At 37.1% G+C, this 12123-nt stretch overlaps 1 protein-coding gene across 1 annotated transcript; it reads left to right on the top strand.

Moving 5' to 3' along the window:
- Positions 1–1981: 1981 nt before the first annotated feature.
- On the top strand, positions 1982–5059 carry LOC112758465 (transcription factor MTB1). Its single transcript, XM_025807153.3, has one exon. It carries the CDS (start codon positions 2749–2751, stop codon positions 4738–4740), a length of 1992 nt encoding a protein of 663 aa, XP_025662938.1. The 5' UTR covers positions 1982–2748; the 3' UTR covers positions 4741–5059.
- Positions 5060–12123: the final 7064 nt, after the last annotated feature.

Raw genomic sequence — 12123 nt, 5'->3', positions numbered from 1 at the left:
AACTCCGTCAGTTAGGTCCTTTACTCCGTCAATTCTAACGGAGGATAAAATGGTCCCTAACAACTCTAACGGGGGATAAAATGGTCCCTGACCCCTTTGATCAGAAACGACACTGTTCTTCCCTAATTTTCATCATATCTCGCATAACCCTAACAATCTAACACTACAACTTCAAACTACACAATGCACACTCTACGATTTCAATGTTCACAAGAAGAAAAACCCTTAACTTGTTCTCAACCAACTCATACTCAAGAAACTAATGACTATGTCTCTCAAGTACTTGTCGTCTTCGATGAATCTCATGAATCTAGACAGCAAGTCCGATTTGTTAAGATCTGTCGTCTTCATCATCACAATCTCCCTCCTCCTCCGCCCTATCATCTCCATGGCCACATTGTCCATCCCTCCGATCGCTTCCTTCAGCTTCTTCTTTGAACCAATGTTCAGTAATCACTTCAGTTTTCATATGAGCGGTGACGTCGACATTGCTTGCTGTATTGATAGTTTGGATGTAAGGTCAAAGTTTTCTGCCAGCTTGAACTCCGAGAGAGAAGGAATGAAGCACTCAGGGTCCATTCCAAATGAGAATTTGCATGTGATGTCGAAGGAGAATCTTCTCATGATGCTCTAATGTCCAACAATCTATATTGTTTGCCAGAGAGTGGAGAAATGTGTGTCCTTGGAGTAGTTGTGGAACTTGTTATTAAGGATGTGGTGGACGTTGTCGGGGTTGGAGGTGGATACTTCTGGTGGGTGAAGTGCGGAGAAGGTGGATGTACTAGTTATAGAAATTTGGGAATTATGTGGTCCATGATATGTTGAGGTAGATGCAACACGCGTGACAGTTACACCATGACTTGATTTTGGAGTTGAAGAGGAGGATGGAGAATACGAAAAAGAAGACTGTGAAGGTAAAGAAGGAGAGTATGAATATCAGAGATAATCAAGATATGATGGAAATTGGGGGAGAACGACATCGTTTTCGAACAGAAGGAAGAGAGACCATTTTGTCATCCGTTAGAGTTGTCAGGGACTATTTTGTTCGATGGAAATTGGGGGAGAACAACATCGTTTCTGAACAGAGGGAATAGAGACCATTTTGTCCTCTGTTAGAGTTGTCAGGGACCATTTTATCCCCTGTTAGAATTGACGTAACAAAGGACCTAAGTGACTGACAGAATTAATTGTTAGGGACTAATCAAATAATTAATTTTAGTTGAGGATTAAAATGTCTGGTTCGAAATTATTTGAAGAACAAAATGGATAAATACTTTTAAAAAAAGTTATGTTTTGTTGTGTTTATATTTTTAGTGTTTGTCTTTATATGGTTTAATTATTCTATTGGTCTCTATAGTTTCATAAAATTTTCAATTAGGTCCGTATACTTTTTTTCTTTTTAATTGAGTCCCTACACAAAATTTTTTTTTTTCAATTAAGTCCTTTTTAGTAGTAATTGACTTAATTTTATAGGGATCCAACTAAAAAAAAAAAAAGAATTGGTATAGAGACCTAAATAAAAGAAAAAAAAGTGTAGGGACCCAATTAAAAAAAATTTGGTGTAAAGACTCAATTAAAAGAAAAAAAAAAGTATAAAAATCTAATTAAAAATTTTGCGAAACTATAAGGACCAACAGAATAATTAAACCTCTTTATATTTATGTTTTAAAGTATACACAAAACAAACACGTATTTGTTAATTAAATTTTTATTTTTATTTTTACAAATTTATATTAGCACGATTCTTTTAAAACATTAACTACTAGTCTACTATGTATATTTAGAGCACTGATTAATTAAACCAATATGAAAAGTAAATAGCCAGGCGAGTTTAACGTGCTGAGACAACAAATGTGTGTGTCACATTTATGGCACAGGACTTGCGTGCGAGTTATTGTTTGTGGCCACTATTAAGCACGAGTATCGTGAACTTGGTATACAATAATATTATTATAATACTTTCCTTTCGTTTGTATAATTAAATCGGTGACAGATAAGTAATTTGTGTTTTTTAAAAAATGAAATCTGGTGTTTTGTGTTGAGCAGAATATAGCAATAGTCCAATAGGTGGGAAGAGAGGCAAACAAAAACAAGGAAAAAAGCATATGATAATTGTTGCCGACTAAACTCTAATAAGTATAATAACACAAAATAACTATAGTTAAAGTCTGAACTCTAGTTTGACCCAACCATGGTTTAGGCATTTGCAGTTAGAAGTTAGGGAGCGTAACGCGTAGGGTTCATTCCTTTCTCTTTCTCTTCCTCTTCCCATTCACATTCCTTCTTTCTTCAATCTTCAATTCTCTCACACTGACCCTTCCTTTCACTCTGCTAAGAAGGAAGAAAAGCCTTTCTTTCTTCTTCGTTCTCATTCGCACAAAACACAGACTCAATATTCGTGTTGGTTTCCTTGCACTTTCTCTTTTACTCTGAAATGTCCATGTCCATATCCGTGTTCCCATGTCACCCGGTAACCCTCTCTTGTGTTCCCCTTCCACCAGCTTCTTCTTAGATTTACCTCTTTCCTTATAATTTGGGCAGAGCTGAAACTGCTCCGAGATCTGAGAGCTGAAAACCGTATTCATGAGATGGAAGCAGAAAGAAAACCGGATTTATCTGATTGGGTGGGTGTGTAGAGGCCGGGGCTGGATCCAGGGATTTTGAGGATTAATATTAGATTTCGTTTTTAGGGATTTACAATTTTATTATTATTTTTGAAGAACAAGTGTTGTGTTGGGAGCGAAGAACATGGAGGTGGGGATGGGGCGCGTGGTGTGGGACGACGACGATAAAGCCACGGTAGCGGCGGTTTTGGGAGCACGCGCTTTGGATTTCTTGGTGACAAACGCGGTATCCAATGAGAACCTGTTAGTGGCAGTTGGGAGCGACGAGACTCTCCAGAACAAGCTTTCCGATCTGGTGGACCGTCCCAACCTCTCGAATTTCAGTTGGAACTACGCCATTTTCTGGCAGTTATCTCAGTCCAAATCCGGCGACTGGGTTCTCGGATGGGGCGACGGTTCCTGCAGGGAGCCCAACGATGCCGAAGAAGGCGGCGGAGGTGGTGTTAGGGGAGGGATTCTGAGTCTCCGAATCGACGACGAGATGCAGCAGAGGATGAGGAAGAGGGTCTTGCAGAAGCTACACACTACGTTCGGTGGCTCCGACGAGGACAATTACGCTTTTGGCCTCGACCGCGTGACGGACACGGAGATGTTCTTTCTTGCTTCCATGTACTTCTCGTTTCCCCGCGGCCACGGTGGCCCAGGTAAGTGCTTTGCGTCCGGGAAGCACCTGTGGCTCTCGGACGCCATGAAATCCAACTCTGAATACTGCGTGCGCTCTTTCTTGGCTAAAAACGCTGGCTTTCAGACTATTATTTTGGTTCCTACCGATTTGGGAGTGTTGGAGTTGGGTTCAGTGAGGACTCTGCCGGAGAATTTTGAGCTCTTGCAGGCCATCAAATCGGTGTTTTCGTCTCAGGCTACAACCACCTACCCCATGGCTAATAGTAAGCCTCTTATGCCATTGACGGTGATGAGTGAAAAGAGGGATGAGAATAATAGTGCTCTTTTTCCTGGTTTGGTAATCGGGGACCATACTCACCAGAACAATAACAAGGTTGTTGAGGGAGTGCCAAAGGTTTTTGGAAGCGCTGTGAATTCTGGTAGGTCCCATTTCAGGGAGAAGCTTGCTGTTAGGAAGATGGAGGAGAGGCCTTGGGTACCCCACCACCAACCCAATGGGAATAATAATGCCAATGCCAATGCCATTAACTTCCCCAATGGTCCTCCTCGCAATGGTCTTCATCACGGGTCTGCTTGGGTTGGTGGAGCAGCAGCAGTAGGAGGAGGGAATAATAATAATAGTAACTGTAATAATCATACTCAAGGTGGTGTGAGGCAGGCTGCTGCTGGTGGCGCTGCTGAGATTTTCGCTCCTAGGTCGTCAGCGAGCAATGTGTCTGCCGAGTTGGCCAATGGTGGTGTGAGGCCGCAGGATTTTAGGATTAGCAGCTATCAACCCCAAAGGCAGGTGCAAATGCAGATTGATTTCTCCGGAGCCACTTCCAGACCTTCTGTGAGGCCTGTGGTTGCTGAGTCGGAGCTTTCTGATGTTGAGGCCTCGTGCAAGGAGGAGCAGCCAAGCATGGCTGACGAAAGAAGGCCCAGGAAGCGGGGAAGGAAGCCTGCTAATGGTAGGGAGGAACCCCTCAATCACGTGGAAGCTGAGAGGCAGAGGCGCGAGAAGCTCAACCAGAGGTTCTATGCGCTGCGGTCTGTGGTGCCCAATATATCCAAGATGGACAAGGCGTCATTGCTTGGTGATGCCATTGCCTACATCAATGAGCTCCAAGCAAAGCTCAAGATGATGGAATCTGAGAGGGAGAGACATGGAGGAAGCACATCTTTTAGGGAGCCGGAGGCAATGCAAAGAGCGTCAGAAAATCACCATGGTGGTGGAAATGCTGATGTGGATATTGAAGCAGCACAGGATGAGGTGATTGTTAGGGTGAGTTGCCCTCTTGATTCTCATCCGGTTTCAAGAGTGATCCAAACATTCAAAGAGGCACAAATCAATGTTATTGATTCAAAACTCGCAGCTGCAAATGACACCATATTTCACACCTTTGTAATTAAGTCCCAACAAGGATGTGAACAGCTCACAAAGGACATGTTGATTGCAGCACTCTCCCCAGAATCCAATTCTTTACAGCAATTGTCATCTGTTGGTGGGTAGCGCAAAGGATCAAGAGAGTTGCAATTAACATAGTTTATAGGCAATGATTCATAGTCTAAAGAGCTTCCTCAGAAATTTTGTTATACTGTTGGGGGATCTAAAAAGAGAAGCATTTGGAACTAGGGTAGTAGAATAATAGTTCCTATTAACTGTGTAGGACAACCTATTTATTAATGTTTGTTTATAGTATACACAGTTTATCATAAGTATTATTCCTGCAATTGTCAAATTGTTTTTGGTTTTTGGTTGTCTAGTTTAATGATCATAGGGTTTATTTTTTCTGTCTTCTTTTTTCTTATATCCCATATGCCTTCTCAAATCTCAAGTTCGTATTCTTTCTTTCTTGTATTCTATCAATTTCTGTGCATAAGAGGAAAGTAGTGATTAGTTATGTTTTTGTCACCTATAGAGAGAATCCTGTCTATAAAAATTTTTATATTGTAATTAAAAGTTGTAGCATTATTATTATATTATTACCTTGGTTTTCATGTTTAGGCCTTATGAAACATTGCAGTATATATAGTCTTGCTCTTTAATTTTGTTGGACCTGGATGCTCCATACTATGATTTGTTACGTTTATATACATTTTTGCCTTGGATATGGTATTCTCATTTAATAACTATGATTATCCAACCAACAAAGAAGCTAAAATGTTTTTTATTTCCTTGTGGACATGTATAATTCTTGTAAATAATGCTGTCAGCCACTCTTCATACTCATTTCAATAGTTCTTTATGGTTAAAAGGGAATAGCTTCATCTCATGTTGCCTTCATTTTATCCCCCTAAAAAAACCCACAACTTATCCATAGTTTTTCTACTTGCTTGTAAAAGGAATGAAAAAAGGAAAAAGAAAATGACGGGTGTTGCATTTTGTTTCGCTAGTCTAGAAGTCAAAATATGGCAACACTCTTCTGCACAGAACATCCTTGTTTTTTTCGCATCAACTAAATAGAGGAGCCGAAAAAGGATTTTTATACTGTAGTACTAGTACCGCTATTAACATTTTTACCTTATGTTTACTATATATATTGGGAACAATCTTGGGAACAATAGGAGATCATATCATCCATGCACATTACACAAACTCAGAAATCGTTTTTGAGCATAGACATTAAAATTATATAATGTTGGATATTAGAGGGTGTTCAAGAACCTCGGTCCAAACCCAAAACAAGTTAGTCAAATTCAAATTTGTCATTTTTATCTTGTGTAACTTTTGAGTCAGATTTGAATCATATTTCAATAGACTTGGTCCATTTCAAAGTGAAATTTTACAACTAATATACTTTACAATGAAATTAACAGTGAAATATTATGTTTTTATATTTTAATTAATATTATTTATATTCTATTCTATTATTTTTGTTTTAAAATAATTTATTTTAGTATAAATATTATAACATTTAAAAAATTATATATAGTAATTATACATGGAGTTAATTCGATTTAACATAATGTAAGAATTAGATTCGAATTTTTAAAATAAATTTAATAAAATATTAAAATCTGGTCTAAATCTAATCAAACTCGATCTCTCGGATACACCCTCTTGAATAGAGTTTGAATTCAAAGAAATTAAACGCAAAAATATACAAACTGAAATGGCAACAAAAAATGTTTGAGTGGTCCTGCAGCATACGCGTCATATTCCATTCCATTTTGAATTTTTGATTGTGAATTGTGTAAAACGTAAAACGTAAAACGTTCACGTGCCGAGGTCCTTTCAACTAATGACCTCCTGCAATGACAACAATCATGTGGTGCATGTGTTTCCTTTTAAAAGTGATTGAAGCTTGGACTTTGCAAAAAGAATATGAAACAATGTTGGGAATGAAAGGCGTGACAAGAAAACCCATGTAGTCGTTAATGGGAGGCAGGGAGCAGGTAACAATAATTTTTTACACGAGATTAATACTGAACCCTCTTTCATTTTACAATTTACAATATCCTTTCTTTTTTCTCCAGGAAAAGAAAAATACTTTTGTTTTAAGTGATTACTTAGTGCATGAACCATCAATGTAAAATACATATTCATTAAATCCGCATTGACATTCTTGGTGGTTATTACATGCATGAATCTGCTTTGCTCCATTGTAATTAAGTGGCGTCTATGAGTAATAATGAGTTGGATGTTCAATTCACTAGGTGTACAGATGGTTATCCTAATGTTAAGGTTTAGGAGGTAATTTGAGGGTGGAGTATTTTTTTACTTTATTGGGTCAATTCTAAAATTCATTGTTCACATTATTTACAAAAGTCATTGTCTACCTAACAAAACCGAATTAAAAATAAACAATAGAGTGAAGTTATTTTGTGCACTTTGTCCGTCAAATCCGTGGTAAAATTGTAAACTTTATATGGAACAAATAAAAAAAATTTAAATGCTATTTAAATCATAAAACTCTTCCACATAGTAAATTAATCTTTTAGATTGATGATAGGCTCTTGCGTGAACTTAAACATGTAACCTATTATTGGTAAAAAAATAAGGCATTTTGACTGTTAATGATTTCGGCTACAAAAACAATAGTTTTGACTACAATAAGCAAAAATGGACAAGTTAAAGTTGAAGAAAGATGGTACAAAGAACGTCAAAGTCCACAGGTAGCTAGTGCCTTTCTTTGAGCATCAAAGTTTGTTGCTCGACCTTCAAATTAAGTGGAGAACATGGATGCGAGATTTGAGAAACAAGTTGAAAAAAACGTGGGACGTGAATACTAAGGAAAACGTGGATGTCAAAACTTAGGGGTTAAGATTTTTTCTGGTCAAGGCAAGGTCATAATTGAGAAAAAGAAAGAAGTAAGATAGTGGACAACATGCTCCATGACAAGGCCATCGCCATGACCTATAAATAGTAGAAATTCAAAAGAATTTTGAGACTTCTTCAAAAATACTAGATCATCATAGATAAGCCTCTGCCAAAATTTTCAGTCCCAGCGACGCAACGGCAGACGATGGAGCATAAGTGTATGTGAGTATTGGAAGTCCACTTTTATTTTATTTTTTTTCCATTTCTTTTCATTTATTTGCTTTATACATTTTATCTTTTACTTCTGTTCTTCAAACATGTTGCTTTTTGTCAATTGTAATTTTAAAGCTTCATCCGTTTATTTGCAATTCTTTAACATTTGTCACAATTCGAGCATGTCATATATTTCGACACGAACGCTAGATAATTTCTGGGTCGAGCCCACTCTTTTCTAGAGGAGTCATATCTGCTTCCTGATACTTGAAATTTTGATACAAGCTTGATTCGACACGCTATTGAGGTTACCAAAAATTAAGTGAAACAAATTGGCGCGCCCAGTAGAATACTGGGTTAAATAACGTGTCAAAATTTGTATGCAATTACACAGTAGCAAGTTAATAATGACCGATAAAGCCTCTACTTTGACAGATACATCGAATAATGATGCTGGTGAAAATACAAGAGGCTCAGAGGCAGAAACTGGCCCATCAAGTCGATTGACGCACCTTGTTATCATAGAGGGAGTTCCTTCAACTGTACCCAGTATGTAGCCTCCATACGGATTGCCTCCAAATGAACCAACATGGGATATATAGGAGGTACAACCACGACAAGGAACAACCCCTTGTATAATCCTACACCAAGAAATCCAACAAACCATCCCTCACACGAGGGTATACAGATCAGACTTCCAATTCAAAATCACCCAAAACCACATTGAAATCGTAAGACATTCCAACCATATTCACACCGAAAAATGGCTCAACGAAATTGGCTTCAGCATTAAAAAGATCAGAATCAACCTTCATCTCCTTTTTCCCTTCATCAAACTTCAAATGCCCTTCCATAATAGCCTCCTGTATAAGGTCCCTGAAACGAACACAGTTATTAGTTGAATGACTAGTTGCTTGGTGAAACTTACAATAAGGTTTTCCTTTCAAATCTTTCACCGAAAGTAAAGTTCTGTCCTCAAGCAAAATTAACTGTTTATCTTTAAGCAACACATAAAAAATCTGATCAAATTTTGAAATGTCAAAACTGTATCTTTTTCCACTTTTCAGTTTTGAATCATTCGACTTTTCATTACCAGGGAGTTTTTTAAGCAAAGAACAAACATAAGGAGGACCCTTCTTAAGTTCGGCCAAATCAATCTCTGCTTCTAAATCGGATTCCTCTTCGGAGGATTCCATGGCTACATAAGTAACTTTTTCTTTTTTTAGTAAAGGCTCTACTCTTTAACCTTTTTTCATTCTCATATTTCTCTTTTTCCTTCTTCAAGAGTTCAACCTGACGAACCCTTTCAGCCAAATGGGCTAAATCAAGAATATGCACATTAAGCAGTTTTCGACGCATATAAAATCCTAACCCCATAATTGCTATTTTCACCACTTCACTCTCAGGCAATGACATATAACATATACTTCTAGCATTTTTGAAATGTATCATATAGTTATCAATTGTTTCACCATCTTCTCGTTTCAAAGCTACTAGATCAGTAACTGCTACGTTCAATTTTTCTCGATAAAATTGGGCATGAAAAGCAGTTTTCAACTGAGTCCAAGTTGTTATCGAATTTGGTCTAAGATTCGAAAACCAAGTAAATACATTCTTCGTTAATGAGGAAGGAAAAAATTTCATTTTCAAATTCTTATTATTGGCTAGATTTCCAATCTCGACCAAATATCGAGCAACATGTTCAGTGGTCGATTCTCCAACTTCCTCCGTAAATTTTGTAATTATTTTTGGATTTTCTACACCTCTTGGCGCTTCAGCCATTTGAACAACTTGAGGGAAAACAGATATAAAATGGGGTCTATTCATGAACCCAACATTCAAACCGACTCTATTTAGCACATCTTCCAAAATTCTCGTAACTTGATAACGTTCACCCCCTGATTAGCGTGTAATCGGGCCAGGACATCATCCGAATTTTAGCCTCGGAGAATTAACTGAGGATTATCTCTGTTTCTTAAAACATTATTTTCATTTGGAAATATATTTTCGAAACCTTCGTTATTCCCTCTAGCATCATGCCTTTTTCCTTCATCATAATCAACGATTCGAGCAATTCGTTCGATTTGCTTTGCAAGACGTTCGAATTTTGATTCGTGATCAGCCATCATAGGATTCAAAATTGTGGTCATTTGCTGAGTCTATAAGTTGACCAAATCATGATGACTTTCCTCTAACTATTGTCAAAATACTGCCACCGAATTAGAAGTATTCGACGTAGAACCCACATTATAATCACGAGAGTACTCGGAGTCTTGTTGTGAATTTTGAGAATTATTTACTCCAATCATACTTCCAACATGAATAGGAGGAACAAAACCACCCATTGGTGGAGTATAACCAAGAGGAATGCCATAAAGAGGCCAACTAATAGTTACTGGAGGCTATATTGGTGGTAAATTACCACGTGGACGAATATTGCGTCCATTATTTCGAGTCTGAACACTAGTAATTACTATGTTTTCACTTATAATCATGCCTTTTAAACGCGAAGTAACGTCCAAAGGATGTACAGTTCCTGGTATACTGTTATTGGTGGACGAACCACCATTCACATTCGACATTTCATCTGCCATGTGAATAATTCTTCCACTTCTTAATCGCATCACCAAATGACACCAAAATCATTTGACACACTTCAGTTTCAAATTGTCCCACTGAGCGTGCCAATTTGTTTTGTCGATTGATGGTGGTTCGATTCTAATGATCTGAGAGCGAAACCTACTCCTCTTTTGCAGGTACCAATTTTTCTATAAGTGCATCAAAGGTCCTTGAATTAGACGAGCATTTAGAAAAGTAAAAGGTTCAAAAGGTGTAAAATAAGATTTTTGAAAGATAAACTGACTGAAATAAAAAATAAAAAAGTTTGTAATAAATTTAAATAAAGCGATAAAAATGCCTCCGATTGAATCAAAGGACTTTTGAAATGAAGATTAAACTGGAACATAAATTGAGCAAAGAAATTAACTATTACTTGAAAAGTAAATTCAACAAGAAAAGTAAAGTTTGCTGAAATTGTAAATTGAAAAGATAAAGACATGGAAGGAACCCTACAGAAATCGAACTCGAATGCAGACTCAAAAATTCTCTGGGATATGACTGTGCTTGAGTGTATTTCTAAAGAAAAGTTTCAACCCCGATTTTCCAAGACTTTCTAATATTTATAACCCATTTCTATAACCGCTCATTAATGACATGATGCCCCTTTATGTGCGAAATTTTGGGTAACTGTTCTCGCTCTTTTCTCCGAAAGCGTTGCTAACAAATCCTTAATTCAAAGAAGGTCTTCGATCTTCTTCATTCGAATAACTGTTTGATTTATCGTTTTCATTGAATCCGTGCCAAACAATTTTCACTTAATACTTGCACGTGTATCTCTTTTAGTCTCTACTTCTATTTTAAACTTTACCATTTTGAATTGGCTTAACTTTCAAAAGTAATTATTTTGACTAACAACATGTTTTAGTATTTTATCGACTGTTTTATTATATTTAATTCAATTTTTCGTATGTTCGGCATAGTAAAACAATTAAAACTTCTTATACTAGTGTTTGGCGTTAAATTAAAATTTTAGGAACGAATCGTAACAACTAGCTAATTACGTTGAACAAGGTCACTTTTATGGGGGTCCTTTATTCCACTTTGGATTGGGTGGGAGAAAATCCGAATTTCAGATGTTACAAAAGGATCCTCCGTATTTGGCCTTTGGAGGTAGTGAAGGGATCCATTCCAATTACTAACAATGGTAATGTGGGGTTCCTTTGTCTTATAAACACACAATTTCCAAACATATCATGTGTTATGTGGGGGGTCACTGGTCATTGTTGAATAATGTACTTTTTTTTTGGTTGTGCACTAATGGGTGCATGCATATATCCACGTCGATATTAAGGCCGAAAAGTAAGTTGTGGGATCCATTAGAGAAAAATATCAAATAAGAACAATTCAATTCCACATATAAGGCAGGATTGACATGGTTGACTGGATAAGGTACCAAGAAAGAAAGCCAATAATAGGAGAATTACATTTATAATTGGCATGGTGAAGTGAATGCATGGGCATGGAATGGCATGCGCACCACTCCCATTGGTTTAGATACTAGAGACCACTCCAGACAATAAGATTAGATTAGAGACCTCAAATGGGCCACACATACATAACTTAACATATTATCATGGGTTAAATAAGGAATAAACTCGCATGTGTTTCTCGTTTTTAAGTCAGATGTGTAATAAGACAATCATCATTTCCTGCTTCTAGTAATTACCAACAGTTCTAATCATGAACTTTATTATGTACTAAGAAATGAAATGAAATGAAATACGTTAAATTTTATGATTATTTTATTTCTTTCCATTGGTTGATTTTCTTAATACAGTGGGTGAATTGCATTAGAATGGT

The sequence above is a fragment of the Arachis hypogaea genome, chromosome 16 (genome assembly GCF_003086295.3).
Source record: "Arachis hypogaea cultivar Tifrunner chromosome 16, arahy.Tifrunner.gnm2.J5K5, whole genome shotgun sequence".
In the NCBI taxonomy this organism is placed as follows: Eukaryota; Viridiplantae; Streptophyta; class Magnoliopsida; order Fabales; family Fabaceae; genus Arachis; species Arachis hypogaea.
Note: the sequence above shows the minus strand (reverse complement) of the source record. Positions and strands in the feature narration are given on the sequence as shown.

Bases quoted from the DNA above. Each gene is read 5' to 3' on its own strand.
- LOC112758465 (XM_025807153.3), top strand. From the start codon at position 2,749: ATGGAGGTGGGGATGGGGCGCGTGGTGTGGGACGACGACGATAAAGCC.